Below are 26,485 nucleotides of genomic sequence, written 5' to 3'. Positions count from 1 at the left end.
CATCAAGTGTCTGTTCAGAGGCTCCTGCTGAGAGATCAGGCCAGCCCTCCAAACCTCCTTGTCTCTAGAACAGAAGATTATCATTTCACATAAGCCCACTTTATGTGAGCAGAATGTTATGTGCAGTTCTGGCTATCAGAGCAAATCTTATTGCTGTAGAGAAGCACCTGAAAATAAGAGTTCTTAGACTCTGGGAACCACACACTAATAAAATTTCAATGAGAAAATTAGGGCTGCCAACAAAATCGGGCCAACTTCTCATTTTTCCAAGACTTTAATTTAACAAGTACCATCTCCTAGTCTTCAATCATTCATATAAAGAAAAAAGTATTACTACTTCCTTATTATCACTGGCACTTGGACTAGTCCAGGTGCTGCTCTGGGTTGAAGCTTATACAATCCTTATCTGGGAAGCACTGTAACCCAAAGATTCCTAGACCACACCAGACCTGCAAAATCAGAATATCTTAGAGCATGGCCCTGAAATCTTTATTTTCATAAAAAAATTTCTCAATTGATTCTAATAGACAGATGGGACTGGGAATCCGGACCTTGGGTAGAATATCGATGTTTAAAGAGATACGGGAAGCAATACACTTCTCTAACGCTGACTTAGCAATTTTTATCCTACTGATTTTATTCTTTAGGGGTTTTTAAACCCATGGATAAGTTTTTAAAAGCAAGTAAGAAAACTTTCATCATAGATTTGGTGACAGTTGACTCTAAGAAGATCATGGTTTCCCACCCCTAGAAACCACACTCTCAAATTTGTTAGGTAAATATTTGTCAAGTGTGGATTCTTCCGAAGGTGCGGGATTTCCTCTCTAATGTGCTGCTTTTCATATTCTAGGCACTTCTTGCTCGGTGACTTGTTTTATTCTTATGCCTTGGCCAATTACAAGCTGAGATAGTGATCCCAGGGAGAGTTGGAGATGTAAATGGGCTGTAAAATGGCTTTTTTCCTAGTGATTATCCATGGGGGGCTTGAAGCTAGAGTTGGGTTCGTCTGTTTGGAGCCTGGTGCTGTGCTCTGTGGCTGCCTGACGTGAACGGCCCCTGGGGACGGAGCACATACTGATTGCAATGTTGGTGAACAGCTGGCACACCCGTGGCCTCTAGGCGGAGAAGGGGATTTTTTTTTTTTTCTTTGCATTTACAGCTTCTGCTTGACTGTGGCAGGAATCCATGGTAAATGACTTTTCCCTCCCTTTGCTCCAGATGTCTTAATGGTCAACGTGACGTTCTCCTTCCCTTCTTGGATTTTATCAAAGCGATTCAACTTAACCAACTGCTCATCATTAAGAGAGTAAGATTTTATTTGAAATGTAAATATTCTCTCATGGTTTCAATTTATTTGCTTTACTCCACAATTTCCTAAAGAACTCTTCTGTGGAGTAGAACTTCCCAAAGTGCCTTTTGGAGCATGGCCTAACGGGAGCTGGGAGAGCCACTGAGCTAATGGGTCGGCTCACTCATTCAAGCCCTAACAAGGAAATTGGGGCAGCCGGGGAGAGAACACGGGCTAAGCGCTCTTATCAACAGGGAAATGTTATTTCCTAGGCCCAGGGGACACTTGAAGGAAGTACAGAGGGCACTGCTAGGTCCTCTCCTGATCAGGACGTTTCTGGGAATTTAGGAAGAACAGGAAGGCCTGTCAAGGACACTCAGTGAAGTCTCTTTTGCCCAAAGAACATATTCATTCTACCCTCTTCTATTTTTTTCTTTCCCTTTCTTTTTCTTTTCTTTCTCTTCTTTTCTTTTCCAGGTGCCACCTGGAACCCTGCACCTTGCACTGTACCCCTGAGCTACACTCCCAATCTTCTGCCCTCTTTTTATCACTCTCAGCCCCTTTTAGCTAGAAACCCCTTGAATTAGGGCCACACCTCATACCTAGCTTCTAAAGCAAAGAAGACATAGAGGAAATATGCTTCTCAGAGTCCTGTCCCTCCAGCTGGAAGTCAGCCTGGAGGTCCCTAAGGGAACAGTGGGAAGCCATGTTATCAGTGTGAGTCTATAGCTGGCTGTGCAGGATGATTGACAACTAACTCTCTGAGTACCAAATATGAACTCCCTTTCTACCTGGCCCAGGAACCATTATTTCTATGCTGAAGATGATTCCATACTTAAAACCGACTTGGAAGGCTGCTTTAGACCTTCTCTTTTACTAAGGAGGCACTATGAAAGGAGATGACATAGGCCAGGATCTGTGATTTCTAAGAAACAGCATTAATTTAGGGAAGAAAAAAATACAAATTCTGATAAGCCTCAGAAGTCCAGAAAATAGGAGAAAGGGGGGGAGAATTAAATAGAATTTTATGGCTCAAAGAGTTTAAAAATACTGTAGCTCCCCGATGTGCAGGTTTAGAGAGCAGATGAAAGGCAGCCACTGGCCCAGGTCCCACAACTTGGTCACCGAGGACCAGACCTCACACCAGATCCTCCCACCAGAGGTGAGAGCCCTTCCTGCAGGTAACTGCTTCCTGCCAGGAAAGCACTTGTAAGGTAATCCTGCCTGCAGGGTCAGAGAAGCAGACAAATCACAGACCTGCTCCCGGCTCACTTAAGAGACAGCCGAACACCAAGGGGAGCCTGGGCTTTCTCCCCACAGGGAAACTGCAGTTTCTCTAGGTCAGACTCTTCCTTTAGAAAACATATAAAATACAGTCTGAGTCCCGGCGCCCTGCAATAGGCACCCTTGCTGTCTCCTGCCGACGCTTTCTCTGGCCTTCCTTGGCCACATTTCCAAAGGAGTCTCATTTTTTTTTTAAATCATTTTTTCTGTAACTCTGATTATTCTAATGTTTGCTTTTCAAAGTCCTGCAGGGGTTTTCCATGCATGATAGATTACTTGATTAGAAGACACAATTCTTCCTTAATTTGATTATAAAACAAACACCAGCACCCTAGTCCCTCTGCCTGCCAGGTATCTCTTTGTGTCTTACATCTTCTGGGCAGTTGGCAGCTTGGCTGCCTGAGGGAATGAAGGTTGGCTGATCTGGGAGAGGTGATAGCAGGGAGAGGCCCATCTCCAGGGGGACTCACCTGAGTGTAGACAAATAGCAGGAATGGATTCAGAAACAGATTCAGTGGTTCCTATTATTTATGGACCAGCAGGTGACCCCAGCTTCAGGTTTCCATGGCAACATTTCTGCAGGTGTGATGATGCCTGTCAACCCTGAAGGCCTCCCAGAGCAGGGCACAAAGTCCTGCTCTATGCCTAGCCTCAAAGGACTGTCCTCTCTCCTCCTGTTCATCCCAGTTATTCCAACGATTTTTTTAAATTCTTTTAAATAATTTTAACACTACATCACAGAGAGAAATTTTTAGGATGTGAACCTTTTCCTAAAAATCTAGGAATTAAGTTGGTTTTCCATGTTGCCAGATGCTCCAAATGTATTGGAACTGGCTGTGCTTGGTGTAACAGTGCGAGAAGGTGTATCCACCCCTTCACAGCTTGTGACCCTTCTGATTATCACAGCAACCAGGTAAAGTGACGTTTTTGGTATTACAAGGTTTAACTGAAAATACATGTTTGTATCCACCTAGTTCCCACTCTGGTTTTTGTGTTTGTTTCACACTTTGAATCTCCCACCCACTCAAGACACTGAAGGGATTTTTCTTCTCCATTTCAGGAACTCTGTCCAGTGGCCATTGAGAAACCACCCAAGAACCCTGGAGGAGGAAGATTCAAGGAGAATAAGAGCAACAGAACCAACCAGGGTTTACAGGTCAGACTCTATTTTGGTGTTGATAATGGAAAAAATTCCCTTTTGATGACAAGGACAACTCCTACTACTTTGGGTTCCTTAAAAAAAAATTTTTTTTAAAGTTCCATTTTGCTTACTACCAAAATTCCCTTTTTTCCCCCCCTTTAGTTTTTAACCAAGTTTCAGTTAATTGGCTCAATACATCAAAGGCTGAACAATCACATAAAAGAAATTAAAACTCTGTAATTAAGAAAAATGATGTTGTTCCAATAGAAGTAAAATTTTAAAGGTGACTTTGTGGCTCACTTGATAGCACGCAGCCTGAGGGGACCTCCATTTGAAGTAATCGTTAGGATGGCCTTTCTGGGCATCCTGTGTGTGGGTAGGTCTGTACAAAGGACACAAACTAACTTGTTTCTGTTTTTCACTTTGTAGAGATGCCCAAACCAATAGTTAATAGTACCAAAACAGACTTGTTATAGACCATGTATTTCCCTCCCCTTTCAAAAATGTTGATATTTTTCATGAAATTTCCTTGGAAATTCCTCTTGCTTTCTTTGCAGTTAGTCAGCAAGCTCAGTGTGCCTGTCATGTTCTAAGAGGGGATGTGACCATGTGAATATTTCTGGGCAGAACATACGTGGCTCTGCTTAGGGCATGGCCCCCTTCAGGCTTCCCTCTGTCCACAGATCATGGAGCATCTATATGTGGTAAAAACAAACAAACAAACAAAAGAGTCCAAGTTCTGCTCTCATTAACCTTGGAGTCTGGCGGGAGCAGACTAATGAAAAATAACAGCATTAGAAAAACAAGAAAGGCTCAGTTTCTATTTCATGACTAATCTGTGGCTTTGACTTATCCATTTGCAGCTATTTAAGGTCAAGTGCCAATATAAATAAGCAGCACATTTTTAATCATTACTGAAAAGTTGATAGTAACTTTAGTTGAATTAAGTAACAGGCAGAGGGAACGTGAATCAAAATGGAGCCTACAGTTAATTAAAGCCTTAGAAAAGCGTGGTGTGCCAGCGTCTGCACTCTAAAGGTCTTTGAGGTTTAATTAAGTCATGGGCTACTTTTCTCTTCCCATTGGTTTGTAAAACTAAGACATAGTGACAGGGAGTTGGATCAATCAGATAGTGGCTTTTTTGTTTTAGATCAGATTTTACCATGGTTGTTTTTAATTTCGGCAAAATACACATAACATAAAATTCATCATGTTTACTGTTTTTAAAGTGTGCAATTCAGCAGTGTTAAGTACACTCACAGCATATGCAACCAGTCTCTAGAATACTTCCCATCTTGCAAAACTCTATACTTATTACCAAGCACCAGGCCTTGTACCAGGATCCCTTGTACCCAGGCCTCTAGTATCAAACTTTCTATTTTCTTTTTATAAATTCAACTACTGTGAATTCCTCATATGAGTAGAATCAGGCAGCATTTGTCTTTTTCTTTGGTTACCATGGATTGAACCTAGGGGCCCTTAACCACTGAGCAACATCCCCAGCTCTTTTTTTAAAATATATTTTATTTTGAGACAGGGTCTCACTAAGTTGCTGATTCTGGCTTTGAACTTGTAATCCTCCTGCTTCAGCCTCTTAAGGCCCTGAGATTATAGGCATGCACCACCACACCCAGCTAGTATTTTTCTTTTTGTGTGACTTATTTCACTTAACATAATATCCTTGATAATTTTTTAGGTGCTGAATAATTTTTGTCATTTGAAGAATATTATTTAATGGGATCATCTAGATGTACCCACTGGGAGATTGACTGGGGATGGAGCCACACTAGCCGAGCACTCTACCACCAAACTATCTCCTCAGCTTTTTTAAAAATTAAATTTATTGGGGCTGGGGATGTGGCTCAAGCGGTAGCACGCTCGCCTGGCATGCGTGCGGCCCGGGTTCGATCCTCAGCACCACATATAAACAAAGATGTTGTGTCCGCCAAATAGTAAAAAATAAATATTTTTTAAAAAAATTAAATTTATTTTCAGCCAGTACATAAAAAACAAAAATGGCACCTACTAATGGGGTAGTATAATTCTGTGGAAATTCATCCAAGTTCTTTTATGTATCAATAATTCATTTCTTTGTATTATTGAGTAATGGTTCAAGCAATAGCTTTTAAAACTTACCTTAAGAAAATAACAATGTGGGGGCTGGGATATAGCTCAGTTTGGTAGAGTGCTTGCCTCACATGCACAAGGCCCTGGGTTCAATCCCCAAGCAATACGAAAAGAAAAATACAATGTGGTCACTGCATCCTGGCTTCTTGTGTCCTGCCTTCCTGCACCACCTCAACTTTAACACTGTATGGTTAAAAGAAGTGGGGTCACTAAGAGAGAATACTGAAAATCAGCGATAGCCTGGATCTGCCTTCGATGTGTCTCCATGGATTACCCTTCTAAGTTTGGAGAAAGATATTTCGTTGATACCAAAATGTTTTCTTTAAATACATGACTCAGAACAGAATCTCAATTTGGGTTGATAGGGAGTGGAGTGTTGCTTGTCAAAGGAGGGATATTTTATGCTCTGGGAAACACATTTTCATGCTCAATGTGTAGCATCATGATTTCCACTTGGGGTCCACATGCCAGTCTTGAATGGAGCACCCCCATCCCTTGCAACTCTTCCCAGCAGAGAAGCCACGGAGAGTATTCCTTTTACTCACCCGCCCACATCACTTGTGTAGTGTGTGCTTCCTGTGTGACAGGCACTGGGAAGCGTATGGACACTGCCCTAGGCTTCACGACCAGAGCATGGGTGATTGTTCCTGCAGGTACTTACCGAGCATCTATTAGATGCTGTTATACTGAGCTCCATGGATACACATGGAAGATACTAATGATTCAGGCACCTCTCTGGCTGTCAATCTCAAGAATCTTATCCATGAGTATCTATGTAACAGTAAGAAAGAAAAAAATGTTAATATGGGGGTAGTACCTGAACTGAGTTAAACCCAGAAAGCCTTGCTGTGCCCGGGGCTGCCCAGTGCCTGACAGTTAAACACAATCAGTGCGGTTGGTTAAGCCTTTGATTGATGGATGGATTGATTGATGGAGATGGCATTTCAGCTGACCATTGAGAGACGAGAAGCATTCAGACACATGGAGACAGAAGAGCAGGTATTCTTACCAGAGAAACCAGCTTAAGCAGAAGTGCAATAGGAGGCCAGAAAATTCCAGACCACTCATTACCAAAAAAACCCTCAGTAATTTAGTTTAGCTGAAATAGAGGATATGGGAAATGAGAGTGTAGCCCACAAAGTTGAAATGACCCTGGAGCCTACACATATAGCACCTTACATGACTGGCCCTCCAGGAGTGCTTCAGTAGCAAAGGAATGCTATCGAGACATTTTCTTTTTGTTTTTAATTAAGAATTTGCTCATTTAAGGATGTGGTCCTTGGGAGGTAGGTTTTCTGGTTCAGTTGGCTGGACCAGTTGACCTTACACTCCTGTGACCCTAAGGTGCACCCCCATGCCCTGATCCAGAAACATGAGCTGTATGGGGAGTGGCCTACATTAAGAAAAGATCCTGGCCTAGGATCAGGAGTGCTTTTAGGTACAAAAACCAGCACCCCCCTAAAACCAGCCCCGCCTCTTGTTTTTTCGTTTCCTATTTAATAGGTAAAACCTGTTGCCCTCCCCCACCACTTCTCCATTTCCTAACCGTCTTGTATCTGTTGCTCTCACCTGCTGAGGGCAGCTCTGCTGCCCACCCTTTCCCGCTTTCAAGGAAAGGTTGTGACAATCTATGATACAATGTCATTCTAATGTTTGTTATTCTGCACAATATGCTTATCACTCCGTGGCAGACATAAACCACGTCTCCTACCCTCGAGGAATTTAGATTCAAATTGTTCTTCTTTCTTTTTCTTCCTGTACCTCCTCTTCTCTTCCTCCATCACTTTGAAATGTGCATTTTAATTTCTCATAGATAATCCAAATGGATTTTTTCATTTATCTTGAGAAGTGAAATTAAATTCAGCATACGCCTTTTTGAATAACTTCTGTGGACCTAGCACTGTGCTAGGTGCTGTAGGATTCACTCCCAATTCTTCGTTTAATCAATCATTCAACAGTGTGTTTGTTGAGCAACTGTTGGGTGTCAAGCAGGCAGATAGACAAAACGTGAGCCCTTCTGGAGCTTACATTGTAGGGCTTAGAATATTCTGGAGGAAGTGACATTCCTTTTCATGAACAAGTTGAAAATGCACAACAGAAGAAGTTAATAGAATACCAGAATGGACTGATTTTTGTTGAACCCCTTGCCTTCTGGGCTCAGAGTGTCTCTTTATTTTAGCTTCACAACGGACATATTTTCCTCATTTTATACACAGGGAAATTTTGATTTATAAAAATAAATTGCAAATGGTAGATAAGAGATTTGAATCCAGGCAATTTGACTCAAGGGTTCACAGTTTTAGTCATCGGCCTATATTATGTGACCTATGTTGAATAGAAATAAATGTTAAACCACATAGTAGTGATGATAAAGATGCATCTTGGAGGGAGGTAACTGATATTGGTTTCTCTAGGCCTTAGTCTGTCAAAACCTGCCCGCTCTGGGCCACAGATATGGAGTAGAACCAAGACCTCCACCTGAGGTCCAGGCTGAGGGTAGCTTATTAGCATCCAAGACACAGGAGAAGACAGGTAGATTGGGGTGTGGCTGGGGGGCAGGAGTCAGACCCAGGCAAAGCCAGGCATCTTCTCCAAGATAAGGAGAGAAGGAGCCTGGAACAGCAAGAATCTCACGTTCCTGTGGCATCTTGGCAGAAGGGTAGATTTGAGTGGCTAGTGTAAGCTGGAATCAGGGAAAGAATTGCCCTGGCTGGCCCTGGAGTTCTGACCACCCAGGACTGTTCTGAGTATCCATACTCAGAAAGGTCAATGGCCAGGAATAATTCAGGGAGTGGCCTGGGCAGCCACACTGTGGGCCATGTCAGCTTCGCCTTTGAGTTCCCAGGTCAGAGAAGTGAGTCTTGCTCTCTCAACAGAGCACACATCTGTCACTGTCTCTCTGGAAGTTTCCATGTCCATCACTGTCGTTCCCCTCACCCTATTGCTAATTATTGCTAATAATTGACAGTTCCCAGGACCAACTGGAAGTTACACCTCAAGTTCCCTGGGGCATGTATCAGGAGCTCCTGGGAAGGGGCATTTGCCTGGGGGTGAGAGAGAGGAGCGCATCCCATTTTTGTTGCATTGAACTCTCCATTATTTCTTTGGTGGAAGTGTATTTTGCTATTTCCTTTCGATTTCCAATCTCCTTTTATACTTTACCATCCCCAATGCTGACCACCACTCTGCTCAATTTATATATTTTATTAATATATTATTCTGTCCTCTTCTCAGTCATTAATAAAGATGTTAAATAATTCTGAACCAAATACTCACCCCTGTGGGGCCCTACAGGACACTTTCTTTTAATTAGTTATGCCATCTTTCATCTCTCTTATGTCCTTTGGTTTCAGATTTCCAGCTGGCTTTAAATCCATGTGACTTTTTATCCTGTCCTGTTTGAACTAATTTCATGAGTGAAAATCTGAGAGACGTTTTACCAAGTGTTGATTCAGGTCCAGGCCTATAGAGAGCTTTGCTATATTCAGGTTTGTTTTTTTTTTTAACAGATTAATAGAGTACAATTTGGTCTTAATAAACCGAGCCTTCCTAATGCACCTCTTTCTAATATTCTTTTCAATCATAGCGGTATTTTCTCCATTAATGTCACGGTAATTTGAATTGTGTTGACGTCAGACTTCACAAAAGGTACTCTTACTGTCAGGAGTAATCCTCTTAGACCTTTTCAAAGATAACTGTTTCCTAGTGGTTGTGCTGTTTCCAATATCTTATAATGACTTGGTTTTTGAAAAAAAAATAAAAATAATTGGGTATTCTTCGTATCACCTAATTAACCAGTTTCCAGGGTGCTTTCTTACATAAAACAGGGAGGGATTTCCACTCATGAGAGACCAGAGCTCATAGTATTTTATTAAATAATTTACAGTTGTGTTGCCTTTTAAAAATAACTCTTAAGTCTTTAAAACGTAACTGACAGGAAGTGAACTATTCTGAGGTTAATTACAAGACTGCATTGGGCTGTGACGTGCCAAGCAATGGGATTTTGACTTGATCTATGGAAATCTTTGGAGTGGGGTGAGGGAGAGAGCTCACTGGAGAGCTGGAGAAATTCCCTTTGTATCCCGCTCAGTTGTGTTTTTAAGTTAACCCCTTCTAGAGATGGCTCCTTCACATGAGGCTGTGAATTAACTCTTGATTAAAAAAAAAAAAAAAAACAGATCCAAAATATCAAATGTCTGGAACATTCGTAGGGAGATCATTCTTTGTCGTTGTTTTTTTGGTTTTTGTTTTTGTTTTTGTCTTTCCTGGATTTCAAAAAAAAAAAAAAAATCTTTATCACCAAATTTAGAAAATGTTCTTTTTCTGATTGTTACAGCCAAGTAGTACAGCCATATAACTGCTCTATCTTTTCATTATCGTTATTACATTTTCATGTAAACCTATACATTTATTTAGGTGATTCTTCTTGGTAGCTCTCTAGGCCACTTATTAAGATTAGGAGAAGTTGTCACAGCAAAGGACAGCTAATCTGACCCTCTTTGAAAGCAGACTGCAAGCATCTGCTTTCACAAGATAGGCCAGGGCTGGATTTTATCCTTCATGGCCAGTGGAAACTTCTCCAAACAATAAGGCTTTAAAATGAAATCCTTTTGAAGTAGCAAGGCTGTCTCTACTCAAGGGGAAATAAAAAGTTAATGAGACAACGTGGCAGGTCTTATGCTGCTGTTTGTAGAGCCATTTAAGGAACAAAATATAACTCCCTTTTTTAAAAATCCTTTTATTGTTCATTAGTTATAAGGCCATCCTTCTCCTCTACAGAGAAAGGAGAGAAGTAGCAGATACTTGGCATGTTTGCAATTTGTGCTTCTGCAGACATCCTTGGTATAAACAGAGGAAGCAGAGAGGGCCAGTAGAAAGAAAAGCAACCTGAGAATCATAGTGAACTTGGATGTAAATGTCATCTTCAGGGAAGTTTACATTTAAAAAAAAAATATCTTGCTTTCCTAAGAAGACAGTGGACTCCTCAAGAGCAAATTTTTTTTTCTACAATGAATCAGAGAATAAATACTTCAGTCTTTGCAGGCTGTGTGGTCTCTGTTGAAGCCACTCAGTCTTGCTGCTGTAATGTGAAAACAGCCAGAGACAACACACAGACAGGTATTTATGGACAATGAAATTTGAATTTCATGTGTTTTCATAGGTCATGAAATATCCTCTCCTTCTGACATTTTTCCATGGGCATACAAAAACAGGTAGCAAACAGGAGTTTGCTTATAGGCTATCATTTGCTGGCTCCCAATCTAGTACAAACATACATCATGTCACCCCCCTGCCAGATCTCATGCTGTCCTAAGGACCCTATAGGTGCTCAATAAATACTTGTTCACTTAGCTGTCACCGCGTAAGAGTACAGAGTAAGCCCTTTGCTATACAACACACACTTGACATTTGCAAGGGATTTATCTTGAAATCGTTGCTAATCCCCCCATCCCAAGTACCACTCTAGCAGATAATTTCTCCCATAAAATGCAGTCAAGTATAACAGAATAATTAAAGTGACCCTTTCAGGCCCGTAGTGATTCAATAAATATGGGCTAAAGTCCTTTACAAAGTGATTAAAATAAATTCTGCCACCGAAATCAATTCCCTGTCACGGTACATCATTGCAGTGATGACATTAATGATGAATTTACCTCAATCTGCAAAGCCAATCCATAGTGATCATGAGAGATGGTGACCGCTCTACCATAGAGCACCTGCATTTCCAGATAAGCAGAAGGAGAGAAGGTCCATTTCAGCAGGATGGGCCACCCTGGCAGCTGGCAAGGCCAGCCCCATGAATATTAGACACACAGAGGAGCAGAGTAGATTCTCTCAGTTGCCTCAAGAATCAGGTGTTGGACATCATGCAAGCTCTCCCTGTGACTCCAGTATCTTCCTGATGAACTTTATCACCTAAGTGGACGTTCTCAGCACTTATAAGCCATCAGCCACATGTCACAAGGTTTTTCATTTCTGGACCAGGGGGTCATTTTCAAATACCAAGAGTGTGAGTATGAAGTCCACTCGTGCTGAGATCTCCTGTCCCTTATATTGACCAGAATTTTAGAATCTTATGTCCTTTCTTGATCTCCATACTGTAGAAGAACACACACCTGCTAGCTACGGTCTACACAAGACCAACAAGATGACCAAAATGAAGGACATTAGCATTTGTAGGAGAAAAGTAAAAGACATTGTTTGGTCTTGAAAAGGAAAAATGATTCTTGCCATCGGATAAAGGGCTTTGTTTTTTGGGGTTTTTTTTTTTTTAGGGGATTTTGATTAGACATTGAAAATGGAGGAGTAACAGGGTCTATGTCTACATGAGAGACTCCAGGGGACCGACACATCCTTGATTGTAGGCTTGATAAAGCCTGTCACTGGTTAGCATGGGAAGAGATGGTCGTATCTGCAAATCCTAGAGAAGAAACGGCCACCAGGGTGTAGGCATCATGGGTAGTAGGTGTAGTAAGGGGCTGAACTGGTGAATTTCTTGTTTTTTTCCCCCCGCCTGTGGTATATTTCTTGATTCAAGTAACATAACTGAAACAAACAAACAAAAAAATGCAAACTACTTCCCAGGGAGTTAAATTTATCTGGAACAACATTTATTTCAGTGTAGTGACTAGTCTGTTGTTGGCCTCCAGTCAATGAACTCCCTTTTCTTTTCCTGCATTTTGCCTACATTGGAGCCTCCGGAGGCCATGAGGCAGCGAGCATTTCCTAAACTCAAATGATATCTCTCTTCAGACAGAATGTCAGACTCTTCAACTGTATTTTCAACTGTCTTGTGAGACAAAGACTAATTGGTTTGACCTCATGCTGTCGCATGTTGAGAGACACGAATCTGCAGCGCTCTTCCTTGAATTCATTGATTTCATTAAACACTGTCTGCTTGTGTTTGCAAAATGTTGTAATTTCCCAGTGATTTTTTCGAACTGCAGCACATCAACAGATTTTTTTGGAACGATGCCATTTCTTCCCTTTGATCTTATGTTTTCATCTTTTATTTCCAATAGGTCTTCTACATTAAGGCCATTGAGCCACAGAAAATATCGACATTGGGGAAAAGTAACGTGATCGTTACGGGAGCCAACTTTACCCGGGCATCAAATATCACCATGATCCTGAAAGGAACCAGCACTTGTGATAAGGATGTGTGAGTTGAAATACTAGTAATTGATCCTTGGTAATATAAAGCTAAAACCAGTGCAAGAGAATCAGTGTGATTGGAACCTTTCTATAGTCAATTCCATACACTGCCGTGAGCCAATTAGCCCTCGCATTCGACATAATTCCAATAAGTAAAATAATTTTAACAGTAAATTTGAAGTTCATTGTGGAAAAAATCTGTCCCATGTCACCTCCCCTCAAAATCTCCGTACATAATTGTTTCAAAATATCGCCTATTTGGAGCCCTGATTAATTTTCATTAAGAGAATCAAGTATGGGGGCTGGAGTTGTAGCTAGCTGAGTGGTAGAGCATTTGCCTAGCACATGTGAGATATTAGGTTCGATCCTCAGCACCATATAAAAATAAAGAAAGAAAGAAAAGGTATCATGTCCATCTATAATAAAAAAAATTTTAAATTAAAAGAAAAAAACAAGTATAAAGATTAGCAAACATTGTTATTAAAATGATGCACTTGGAAAATTAGCTGCCTACCTTGGAATTGGACAGAATTTTATGAAGCACCTCTTCCAGAATGTTCCCCAAGGCTGAAAGAAAGAAAATTTCAAATTCATTTTGTATGGACATGTCATTGTGTATAGCCTCTTTCTATTTTCTGGTTTGATTTTAGCTTCATACAGTTAAATCACTAATACATACATTAGTGATTTTAAAAAAAAGAACAAAACACCCAAACATAAATATCTGATAGTGTGTCACTTGAATGTCATGATTTCTATGACTTCTTTCCCCCTAACTCATCCTATCAGTGAAATTTTGAGAAAAAAAGTTCAGTTGCTCACTGATGTCCTTGGTCAAATTGTTACCCCCACACACCAGGGGGAAAAAAAGAGAGAAATATAATAATAATAACATAACAGATAATTTGAGTTTTCTACTTGTTAGTTTTTGTAATTTTGGGTTAATTTGGAGCAAAAGATGTTGCCATCTACATAAAGTATAATACTGGGTTTTTTTCCATCATGGAAATACAGTTAAGACAATCTGCTGGAGCGTGATGTTTTGGTTTCTAACTGCTAAAACAGATTTGTACAGCATTCTAATCTGCCATGCTTATTTACTGCATTTTCTGTTTTAATTCATTTGCTGCACATCACTGCCGCCCCCTTCCCCTCGTAGCAGTCAATCTGGAATATCTACCATCCCGACGAGAAGAGCTGCTCATCGGTGGCTTGCGCGCTGTACCTGAGCGATCAAGCACACATTAGAGGCCGTATCTATGCAACCTGGGTGTTCTCGTGCCATTTATCCCGGCTAAATACCTTACCATGAAAATCTTTCATTTTGTAGAGTGAAATCGGTGAAGTTAGACACCTGTGTGTTCACTGAAAGGCAATCAGCTTCACTGGAAAATAAGTCGTTTTCAGAGTATTACCCATTTCTGATTCTTTATGCTCTCATTTCCATTCTGAGTGTGTCTTGAATTACTGCAGTTATTAAATTAAATGACTAAGAGACCTTTCTGTGTGTAGCATTTCAGTAACCACATCTGTGTGGCGAACCCAAGTTCATGAGCAGCCCACATAATACCCAGTTAATCCTATACCTGAGCCCATGCTAATCCCAAACTCCTTTAATATAGTATTTTTTAAAATGTGCAATTATTTTGAAGAGAAAAATACCAGGGTAGCAGTGGAATGACCTACATTTCCACCTCTCTACTTCCAAAATTGATAAACAAGTTTGGATTTTAATGATCAGCCATTTGACAATGAATTTCCTAGAGCTTTGCTATGTATAGAATGTTTGAGGTAGGGTAAGTACCAACTGACTCAAATGGTTTCTTTCAATTTGCTTTCTCAGAAGGTTTATTAAAAGTGTTGAAGTTGATAAACATGCATCCTTTAAGTAGTAATTAATAGACTCTCCTATAACATAGTTCAACTAAGCATTATTCAGACACCCACCAGTCTTAAAGTGTGTTCCAGATGGTCATCGTAGGAGGCTGAGGTTACAGAGGGAATGTTGTAGAAGGCTTTGCTTTGACTCCTGAAGGGCATCAGGAACAGCTCTTGCTGGATGTCAAAAGCACCCAGAACAGTCCCAGCCAATTCCCAGTCCAGAGGCTACCAAGGGGGTAGCTTAGCCCTGATGCTGAGTGACCTTGAAACTCCCGGGCTCAGTTTAGGCTCTCTGCCGATTCCCTCTGTCTGGTGTTGGGTTTTGCCCTCCCAGTGCTTGACTGGGGCTTCTTTTGTTTTCATTTTTTGAAAAACTTTTTTATTATGAAAATGTTCAAACATGTACAAGAGAAAGGGGTTAATGAACCTCTTTACAAAGTTTCCAAAATTATCAACATTTTTTCCAGTTTCCACTCATCTATCTCATCTACTTTCTCCTGGGGGAGGTGGGTGAGTGTAGCAGCTGGAGTTTCTTAAAAGCACATCCCAGACACCATATCCCCTCACTCACAGATACTGGGTCTCTATCTCTAACAGATAAGAGTAATGTCGATACCATACTCCACAAAGTTAACCATGGTTTCTTAAGATAGTGCAATACCCATTGCATGTTCCACTTTCTATTGGGGTTTTTGGAGGGCAATAGTTACTTCCCCTTCCTTCTCCACTTCTAAGCGAAATACAAATAAAAAGACAAAAATGAACACACACACACACAACACACACACACACACACGCGCGCGCACACACACACACACACACACACACACACACACACACAAAGAGGAACCTAGCCCCAGAACCCCAGATCATACCCCAACTGGGCAAGCGACCTTTGATGAATCACTAGTTGTCTGCAGCTGTTCTGATGATTGGTACGGTGTTGTAGTTCAAGTGCAATTCATATGCTGTCACTTTGGGCTATCAACTGTGGTCAGTTTCTGTGTCATGTAAGAGTTCTTTTCTGCCCCTTTCTAGGATACAGGTTAGCCATGTGCTAAATGACACCCATATGAAATTCTCTCTCCCATCGAGCCGAAAAGAGATGAAGGATGTGTGTATCCAGTTTGATGGTGGGAACTGCTCTCCTGTGGGAGCTCTATCCTACATTGCCCTGCCTCACTGTTCCTTCATATTTCCTGCTACCACCTGGATGAGGTATAGTCTAGATTCATGATGTTCGTCTCCTTCTGCTTATGGGTCAAATGCATAGAGATCATGGATTTCATGCAAATATATTCAGAAAGAGTAGCCACATCGTTTTTCCTCTCGCAGAGTTCCTTCTAGGATTTACTCCTAGAAACTTGTGTACCTGGCAATCAGGTTGTTCCCACTGTCACATGAGTGCTTTAAGCACATCCTGTTGTGCTCTTAGCCATGGCTGCCAGGAAACTCACAGCTCAAATATTTGTTGAACCACAGCAACTATTCTTAGGCTAGGTTTCTGTTACCGATAAGTGACCTTCTTTGTGATGTGTCACTCCTGCTCATGATAAAATGTTCCTTTCCTACATCTTTCATTTTATAACTGTTAGAGTCAGCTGTTTTGAATGCTTTGAGTGAAAATTGGGAGCTATTGCTCTGGAAAGGAAAAGCAGTATGTACCTTTCAAAGATACTCACTAAGTGAGAGATGGAAATTCCAAAATAAATTCTTCCAGATGAATCCAATATATTAAGGAGGGGGAAAAATTCTCTCCCTAGCTGAATTTAAATTCACATTCAGATTTTGGAATATAACTTTAAAGAGACTTTCTTCATCTGACACAGCATGAAGCTAATTTTCAAAGTATTCTCTAGATAAAACTAGGGGCTCACAAAGCTTTGGGAGAAAGGAAAAGAAAGGAAAAAAATTCACCTCTGATGTTCTTATTTAAGATTAAGTGAGAGGTGGCTGTATTAGTTTGTGAGGCTGCCATACAAAGTATGGCAGACTGGGGGTGGCTTACACAACAGAAATCTATTTCCATAGGGCTGGAGATGTAGCTCAGTAGAGCACTTGACTAGCAAGTGCTCTGGATTAAATGCCCAGTACTGCAAAAACCAAAAAAACAAACTAGAAGAGAAATCCATTTCCTCCCAGTTCTCGAGCTGGACTTCTGAGGTGGAGGTGGAGGCTTGGCTCTTCTGAGGCTTGTCCCTGGTGGCTTTTCCCTGGGCCTCCACTGGGCTTTTCCCTCTGTGTGTCTGAGTCCTAATCTCCTCTTTATTAGGCAAGTTGGATTAGGGTCCATCCCAGTAATCTCCAAATATAGTCACATCTGAGGTACTGTGGTTTAGGACAAGGGCACAATTTGGCCCACTTCAGTGGTATAAGGACATTAAAGCTTCAAAGCCAAGGCTGTTGCATGGGACTCCTCAGCTCTGGGACTGCTTCTGTCCTGTATATAGAAGCAGACATGCAAGTGGCACTTGCATGTGCTGGGTGAATCCCTCCTACCAACCTGGTTAGTCCTCACCACAAGCCTGAGAGACCTTTATGGGTCATCCCTTTGGGTAGAGCATGAACCAAGGCACGGAGAGAGTTCCAGCAACATGGCCTGACTACCAGGTGGTGTGGCCAAGGATGTTGTACCAAGCCTCCACAGTACTCTGCTTTGCAATGAGTGAGGGGGTTTCTCACTGTCCCATCACCTGTGACGTTCTTAGCCTGTGTGTCTTGGTTGCTCTGAATCTTTGTGCTTGGAGCAAAAATGGGGCTCTGCAGTCTGGCCATCAGCAGATGACGATGCTGGGACTGGTGTTCTAGTAATCATGATAGGTTGGCAGGAGGCCAGCTCAGCCCTGCCCCCTTGCAGCTGGAGGGCTTGGGGCCCAGTGTCTCCTCTCTGCCCTACACAACATAGCCTGCTGTTGTCCACCCCCTGGTCTCATCATCAGGGCTTCAGCCGGCTGTTGGACCTGACATACACAGGCTCCTGTCCCCTAGAATGAGTGTCTGGTGACCCATGAGAATGGGGACGCCAGCTGTTTATTTCACGCCCAGTGACCACTTGGTTTATATCTAATGATGCACTGAGAATACATGAGGTCAGTTGGGCTTGGTTTTGTCGAGATAAATATAGCCTCCCCTTATATGGTTATTTATCTGGTTTCCCAAATATTGGAATTTATACTTTTTAATGTTGTTTATAATTTTACTTTATCCTAAGTATTCCCTGTTTCCCTAAATAAAATATAATTGGTAGGTTGGGAGTTTGATTTTGAAAATTGTCAGACTGAAGAATCTTCATATAGATTAAATAGCAATCAAACAAAATTCTCTTCAGTTGAAACCTTTTCAAGGTACAGCTGATGATCTGATTATACGTGGTGAAGTGGCACAACAAATTCAAATTCTATTAAGGAATTTGGGCATTTTCCTAGAATTAAAATAGCATCTGACCTGGATTTTTTTTTAATTTATGTGTCTTAAAAACCATGAATTTGTGGCTAATAAACTCAAAGACTCCTAAAGTTGTTTTGCATTTGAAATTAAATTGCTTTTCTAAGCTGGGCCTGGGGCACACACCTGAAATCCTAGTCATTTGGGAGGCTGAGGCAGGGGAGTCACAAGTTCAAGGCCAGCCTCAGCCACTTAGTGAGACCCTGTCTCAAAATTTTTTTTAAAATTTAAATAATTTTCTCCCTGACATTACTGAGTTTATTATTAAATGGGACTCAATCAACAGTTTTGTTCATACATGCCAACAACCTGTTGCTTCTTTCCTTCCAGTGGTGGTCAAAATATAACGATTGTGGGCAGAAATTTTGATGTCATTGACAACTTAATCATTTCACATGAACTAAAAGGAAACATAAATGTAAGTCTTCTACTGCTTTGTCACAATAGTTATTTTCTTTTCTTCTTTTCTCTTTTTTTTTTTTTTTTACTTTTTAATCCAAGTGAATAACTATTCAGTATTTCCAATAATGAGTTTGTTTTCATGACTCTAAACTTTATTGAGGGGTATTCTTTATTTCTGTGTCTTTGGTTTTATAAACTTTTAAAATTTACCTATTTTTAAAATTTTTTTTCCTATTGCATGATACATACTATCTGAGCTATTCCAGAAATAACAAGACCTCACACTAATAGTCAAGCATTTCAGGAAATGAACTTGGTATGACAAGGCCTGCCGTTTGCTGCTTGTGTGATTTGTGGCAAGTCACTTTAATGAGACAATGCTTATGAATATGTGTGAAAATGTTCTGTGCATGGTTGAGGTGTGATGTGAAGGATGGCATTTCTGGGCAGGGTAGGTGGAGGTGTTCCCCTTGCACAGACAGCTGAAGTTCAAAGAGGCGGGAGACCTGCTAAGGTCCCAGGAATCCCGTCACATGCTTCTCCTCCTGCCCTGGTCTCCTCTGGACCCTTCGCTCTGCTCTCACCCTCCCTTGCCTTCCATCTCCCCACAGTGGAAACTGTAGGGCAGGTTGGGTTCCCCACCCACTGCTCAGTTCTCCCATCAGAGCATCAGGGTTCTCTCAGAATCTCTAGATGGAGGCTGCCAAGGTCAAGAAGGAGGAAGGAAATAAGGAACTTTAGATACAGGTTGGGGACTTCAATTGTATTTCTAAGCGCTTCCTCAATGTTCTTCCCCTTCTCTCTTCCCCTTTTCTGTCTTTGATGAGAGATATAGGGGAACAGCCTCTCTGGGCCCCATCTGACCGCTTAGGGTAATGACAGACTTTGTCTCTACTTGGGCCCAGTGTGGCTCAGGCCTAGCTACAGGGTCTCCTGATTCATCCTAAGCACGTCTAGACATGCTTCAGAGCCAGTTCCAAGCCTCACACATGGGTCATGGGTCCATGATACGAACACTTCCAGTTGCTTGACTGACTGTCTAACCAGAGGCATGATCTAAGCATGCTAGTGGATGCTCTCCTTTCCAAATGCTGTTCCCAAATCAGGCACAATTTGTCGATCACCCACTGTAGGCAAAATATTTTTCAGAGTGCATAAACAAAAGATGAGACAAACATACTGCTTTCATGGAGGGACATGGCAAATCTATGCTGGGATTGAAAGTTGTCATCACAAGGTGACAACGAGTGCTAGGTGCTTAGTTCCCTTCCATCTCAGAGACCCTATATAGTCCAAGAAGACACTATGTGTCTCATTGAAAGAAAAATTACATACGGATGGAATTAAGATTGCTGCAGAGCTGGGCCTATAATCTCAGCAAATTGAGGCAGGAGGATCACAAGTTCAAGGCCAGACTCAGCAACTTAGTGAGACCCTAAGCAACTTAGTGAGACCTTGTCTCAAAATAAAACATAAAAAGGACTGGGGATGTGGCTCAGTGGTTAAGCACTCCTGGGTTCAATTCTTGGTACAAAGAAGAAAGAAAGAAAGAAAGAAAAAAGACTGCTGCAGAATATAGCAAGATGGGTAGGATTTGGATGGTGGAAGCAAGGAGGTGACTGCAGGTACAGAGGACAGTTTCCTCACCTGCTCTGGATGGGACTGTGGCTCAGGCCTGTTTAGCTGGAATCCAGTGGATGGGTCAGGGATGAGCAAGGAGGTGGCTGGGAAAACATATTGAGTTCATGCAAGAAAGGGTCACACTGAAAACCCTGCCATTAATTTTGCGGCCATGGAGAGCTTTTGAAGGTCCCGGAGCAGCGAGTGACTTGAGTACACTGAAGTCACTATTTGGCAGTGGTGCAGAGGACAGAGAGGCAGGAACTGAAAAAGGGTGGGAGTCTGACGGAGATGCTCCTGCGGGATCCCCCTGCGTCTGAAATGTGAGCAGCTCTGGCTGGGCTGTCCGCTGGCTGTCGTCAGTGGGACGGGTCAGTGGGCTGGCCATGGTGACACGAGAGAGGACCAGCTTCCTTTAGCATTGAAGCAGGGTGGGGACAACAGCGTGGGAGCAAGAGCACCCAGGATGGAGGAAGGAGCTCCTCCGATAGAGTCTGGAAGAACAGCTCCACTCGAAGTTGGGAAAGAAAATAGGTTAGCCAGGAAGGTGACTGAGAAACGGCTCAAAAATGAGAGAAAAAGAGCACTGTTGGAGTTGGTCACTGGTGTGAACATGTGGGGTCTTTAGGACAAAGAGGCTGGGTGACCCCGTGGCTGGAGAACTTTCCAGAAGGCAGTAAAAAGCCAACCTGCTTGGGACCAAGCCTGCTGAGGGGGTGGGTTCAGTGGTTTCATCTTCTCACACAAAGGTGATAGAAAATGAGACGGGGTCATTCCATAAAGTGTAAGGTGGGAGGGAGGTCTCTTGTCCAAATGCCAGCCTCAAATGTCCCTCGTCCTGCCCTTCACGCTTCAGCATCAGAGAAAGCAAAGAGGCAGCTAGTTTCCCCACCTGAGAGCTTTCTTTTCCTGAGCCTCAGTTGTTCTTTAAACATTTATCAGCTTCCCCTTCCTCTCTGAACACCCGAAAATGACAATGTTTTTATGTCGTTGCTGCTGTTTTTAATCAACCTGTCCATCGGGCCCCATTTTTTCTACATGGTTTCCAGTTGTTCCTTCTTCACTTCTTGGGGTCCTTGTTTTCCTTTTTGACTTTTATTTTCTCCCGTCCTCTGTCTCTCCTGCAAGCAGCCTTCTCCTCCTCCCTGTGGTTACTGACTTCTGCTAATGATCTGGAGGAGGCTCCCCAACAAACAGTGACTCGGCCCACCGCAATCAGATCAGGAGCTGGCTCTAGCCAGGGGCTGTGCTCTGTGCTCTGTTCTTCCAGAAATTTCTGGGGACTTAGCTGGACTCCCTCAAAAGACAGTTCAAGCCCTTTGGGCCAACGTCTTCCCCTTTCTGGAGCTGCATGAGCCTCTACAAAGCCTATCTTGCCATTGCATAACCTTCTGACAGCTTTCATTATTACAGGTTTAGTAATAATGTGTTGAGAGGCTGGGGTTGTGGTTCAGCAGTAGGACACTTGCCTAGCACTTGCGAGGCGCTAGGTTCGATCCTCAGCACCACATAAAAATAAACAAATAAAATAAAGGTATTGTGGACAACTACAACTAAATATATGTCTATATTCTATATCCATCTATCTGTCTATATCTTTAAGAAAATAATAATGTGTTGAGTGCTAACCATGTGCCAGACGGCATCCTAAGCATTTTTGTGTGTGTGTAATCTCTTCCAATGTACCCTTCCTTGAATTGAATGAGAACTTATCTCATTTGATTTAATTTAGGATTCACTTAATCCTCTGAGGTATACGTGGTGTTGCTACCCCCATTAGACAGGCAGGAAAACAGAAGTTCCAAGAAGTTTGGTTGCCTGGGTCACTTAGCTCTTAGAGACCAGAGCTGGGGACCTTCGGTTATTAAGTTGCTCTTTGCTTCTCTCCCAGGTCTCTGAACACTGTATGGCGACTTTCTGCATGTTTTTGGCCCCCAGCTTAAAGAGTTCAAAGGCGCGTACGAATGTCGCTGTGAAGCTGAGAGTACAAGACACCTACTTGGACTGTGGAACCTTGCAGTATCTCGAGGACCCCAGATTTACAGGGTATCGAGTCGAATCTGAGATTGACACAGAACTGGAAGTAAAAATTCAAGTATGTTTCTCTGCTCTCCGGATGGGATGCTCCCACGCCCAGGCGGTATAGGTGTGCTGTGCTGCGACTTTCCACGTGTGTCCTAATTTCTTCATCTTTGTTTTGTTTTTGTTTTTGTTTTTTTCACAGAAAGAAAATGACAACTTCAACATTTCCAAGAAAGACATTGAAATTACACTCTTCCATGGGGAAAATAAGCAATTAAATTGCAGTTTCGAAAATATTACCAGAAACCAAGATCTCACCACCATCCTTTGCAAAATCCAAAACATCAGGAACGCCAACAGCATCGCCACTTCTTCCAAGAAAGTCCGTGTGAGTCACCTGGCAGTGCCACCTGCTATCTCTACCTGAGTTTTGGTAGCTCAGTGGCTAACCTGGGGGCCAGAATGGAATCTTTCATGAATCTTTAGATCATCACTTTAAATAGAACAAACAAAGCTGGTACCACAAGCCCAAGCATAATTTTTTCCAAAATAGCTGGCACAATCCACCAGTTTTCCTGTTTGAATGTCAAAGCATTGAACACACCATTGTGTACAATACTAATGAGTCTTGATAGCTTTTGTTCTAGCCATACATTTAGACCGTAGCATCTGCGAGCAGAATCTCCAGACCCACTGACAAATGAGTTGTCATTCTTTTCCCAAATGTGGAGGTGACATGTCTGAGCAATAACCCCAAACAGGGGCCTTTTCTGCACACCCAGAGTAACGTCAGAGTCTGAGGGAGACCTGGTAACCTGTGGGTCACGAGCCTCTTCCTTCCCCATGAAGTCATGCTTCCTGGCAGGTTCCTTCTTTTCCCAGATATTTGGGACCTATCACTGCAGTGTGGATTTGTGTCCCACAATTAAGATGTGGAACCACTGAGAAGGGAAACATATTAGGAGTCACCCTTTCTAACCTATGCCGCATTTGAGGGTCTGCAAAGTCTATATGAAAAAATGCTTTATGGAAATGGGGATGTCATCTCCATGGGAGAGCATTTGCTTAGCATGTGCAAGGCTCCGAGTTCCAGTTCCATCCCCAGCACTGCCAAAAAAAAAAAATATGATCTATAGTCATAAATAATTGGATACAGGACAAGAAAAATGAACATATGAGATTGGAAGGCAAAAACATCCCAGCTGCATCAGTTAAGAGCTGTGTGTCCATAGGTAAGTCACTTGACTTCCCTGTGCTTCCCTTCATTCATGTGGTTAAGGGGGTAACAATAACTATAAATAGACACCAGCTGGACACAGGCCTTCCCACCTTCATGGTGGCTGGAAGAAGTGATGCTAATGTTCCTCCCCATTCACAGCACAGTCCGAGTGTCTACACTGTGATGGGGACATTGTAGCAAAAACCCCAAACCTGTCCTTATGGCACTTACCTAAAGAGACACGTAGCTCAGAGAAAAGGTTAGAATGTGGTGGGTGGGGGCAAACATTAGGGAGGAAGATGAAGTGAGGGGAATTGAAGCGGAGGCGGGGAGTGTCCAGTGGTGACATCTGAGCAAGGGCCCCTGGGGAGGAGAGAGAGCTAGCCCTCGGGGAGCTGAGCTGCTGTGTCCTGGGCAGAGGCCACCACAGCTGCAAAGGGCCTGAGGCCGCAGCCTGCAGTGTAGTTGAGCATCAGTGTGGCTGGAGTGGAGGGAGCAAGGGGGAGCTCTCTCAGGAGGTTAGAGCGTTAACAGGGAGAGCGGGAGATCTTTAGGACCTGAGGGCCATGGCAAGGGCTTGGCTTTGGAGCTCTGGGAAGCGGCTTTGAGTTTTGAGCAGGGGTGCCACGAGCCAACGTACTAAAAGGGTAGAGTACGTTTAGCCCACAACAGCCCAGTGCAGCATCCCATTTCAGAGATGAGGAGACTGAGGACTAGTTGGTAACTAACTCAAGATCCTGCAGCTAGTCAGGCTGGGAGGGAGAACCTGGGCTGGCTGGTCCAGAATCCACCCCTCCTCTTTGCTCGGTGTCTCCACAGGAGCAACCACGGTTCTAAGCATGGAACTGTGTCTTAATGCGTCTGTGCACACCTACAGAGAAAGAAGGATAGAGAACAGTTTTTCCCTTTTCAGGTTTTATGAAATTTTCATTACCCTCTCCCCACCCCACCCCCAAAACAGCTAAAGCTGGAGAAAGCTCTCAGGGTCGGTCTGATCGGCATCCTCAAACTGGTTTTCACCAGAAGATGCTTTATTCAAAATCAACCCACCAAGGAGCAGAGGCGGAGAAAGAACGAAGTCCAGTTGCCTTGGTAGAATAAAAGGCAGGGGGGCTTCTACCTCTTTATTGTGCCACTCCTGCAATTTATGGCTCTCAGGGCAACGGGGGCCAGAGTTTGAAGGCCACAGGTCTAGTCTTCACGCCTCAGCTGACGCACCAGGAAACGGAGGCACAGTAGATGTTCTTGATTTGCCCAAGGACACTTCGCTAATCTCTCCCCGGGGTTGGGATTTGAACTCAGAATCCTACCTCACTCACTGCTCCTTTTTGTATCTTGGGGGACACCACTTGGGGGACGAATGACGTACACAGGTATGATGCTCAAGTCCCTTGGGCCTAACGACACTCTCTGTCCCAATAGGTCAGACTGGGAAACTTGGAGCTTTATGTGGAGCAGGAGTCTGTCCCTTCCACTTGGTATTTTCTGATTGTGCTCCCCGTCTTGCTCGTGATTGTCATTTTTGGTAAGTGCCCTGTGTCATTTTGTCCGAGAGATTATTCCCCCGGGGCTTCTGGTCAGGCAGGCAGACTTTCAGCTTTTAGGATCTGTTTGCTTCAATTAAGTGTTAACGGGTGAAAACCCAAATCAAAACTTGGGGATGGGAATGAGAGGTGCACATAGAGGGCTTTGGAAAGATATTTTTTTTTAAGGATGCTTCATTAATAGAAGATGGTGTCTTGGTACTTAAGACATATGATCCACTTTGTTTCCCCCGTCCTTTGACTTGCGATGGGAAAATGTCCATCCACGTTATTCCTTCAGCGTTCTTCAGGGACTATGGATTCCCAGGATTTGGTCACCTCGTCCTGCCTTCTCCCTGTACCAAAGACCACCCCTACCCAGCCCTGCTTTTCCTGACAGAGCTAGACTTCGCCAAGTGTGCTCGGTCATCTTTTGCAATGTTCCAAGGTTCCTGTGAACACAGGGCTCCCGTGGTGACAGTCCCCTGGCTGAATTGGGCCCAGGGTGTGTTTTGTTGGGCTACACAGCATGTTTTAAAACTTGAAGGAAGTTGACAATATTTTAAAATTATTTAAAGTTTTTTCTTGGAAGTTTGAAAGAGCTGAATCACTGGGGCCCGTAGGTTTCTGGCAGGAGTTCACTAGAGCTTTGTAGGGGCGCCCCCTGGAGAGAGGACACGGGCTCCCCGGTTTCACCACAGTCTCGTCATCTCCCCCGAGATCACTCGCCCCATCCGTGGACCTGCTCCCTGTTGCCATTGAGTTTGTGACCTCTGGTTCTGAGATGCTTTTCATTCCAGTTCTATTTCCTCTCCTTTTTAAAAGAGGTCTTCTCACCTACTGATGGAGTACCTCCTATTTGTCGATGCAGCACAAGCATTGCCTTTCTAATATTGTAGGCTAGTAGAGGCAGTTGCTGAAGTTTTCCTGGTATCTACTCCCTACCTCCCTTGTTCATTTGTTCGTTCATTCATTCATTCATCTCTGCATCCATTCACCTTGTTTTTTTACTGAGCACCTGTTAAGTTGCTGCTAACTGTGCAAATCTCTGGCTGGAGAGATGACTTACAGCCTTGTCCTTTGCCTTGAATAGTTCCCAGTCCAGTGAAGGAGAGAGGGGTGTGTTTGATTAATAGGCCTCATGGAATGCATTCACTTTTCAGAGATCCCGTTTTGTCCTGTTGATTAATTCAGGTATCCTTTATGTTCTCCCCAAGTGGCCCAGCTCCGTCATCTACCTAGAATCTCAAACTGGGCTTGATATTTTTAATAAAGTCTTGGCTGATGTTAGCTTCAGCTAAGAAGGTCACTTGTAAAGTCCAAATGCTGGCCTCTGCTTTGAGAATCCTCTGTTCTTAAGCAACCTCATACACATACTA

At 42.9% G+C, this 26,485-nt stretch overlaps 1 protein-coding gene across 4 annotated transcripts in view; it reads left to right on the top strand.

Moving 5' to 3' along the window:
- Plxnc1 (plexin C1) overlaps window positions 1-26,485 on the top strand; it is a 145,240-nt gene that overhangs the window by 66,966 nt on the left and 51,789 nt on the right. For all 4 annotated transcript variants that reach the window (XR_013440389.1, XM_078053000.1, XM_005324463.2 and 1 more), the window contains exons 7-15: window positions 1,219-1,306; window positions 3,383-3,485; window positions 3,633-3,728; window positions 12,863-13,002; window positions 15,915-16,094; window positions 18,651-18,738; window positions 22,234-22,437; window positions 22,567-22,752; window positions 25,006-25,108. Coding sequence is in view for 3 of the 4 variants with exons in the window: in XM_078053000.1 (XP_077909126.1) it covers window positions 1,219-1,306; window positions 3,383-3,485; window positions 3,633-3,728; window positions 12,863-13,002; window positions 15,915-16,094; window positions 18,651-18,738; window positions 22,234-22,437; window positions 22,567-22,752; window positions 25,006-25,108 (1,188 nt within the window). In the remaining variant the exon portion in view is untranslated. The remainder of the gene's footprint in view (window positions 1-1,218; window positions 1,307-3,382; window positions 3,486-3,632; window positions 3,729-12,862; window positions 13,003-15,914; window positions 16,095-18,650; window positions 18,739-22,233; window positions 22,438-22,566; window positions 22,753-25,005; window positions 25,109-26,485) is intronic.

Source organism: Ictidomys tridecemlineatus, chromosome 6, assembly GCF_052094955.1.
Source record: "Ictidomys tridecemlineatus isolate mIctTri1 chromosome 6, mIctTri1.hap1, whole genome shotgun sequence".
NCBI classification, from domain to species: Eukaryota; Metazoa; Chordata; class Mammalia; order Rodentia; family Sciuridae; genus Ictidomys; species Ictidomys tridecemlineatus.
This window is presented reverse-complemented; position numbering and strand designations above follow the sequence as displayed.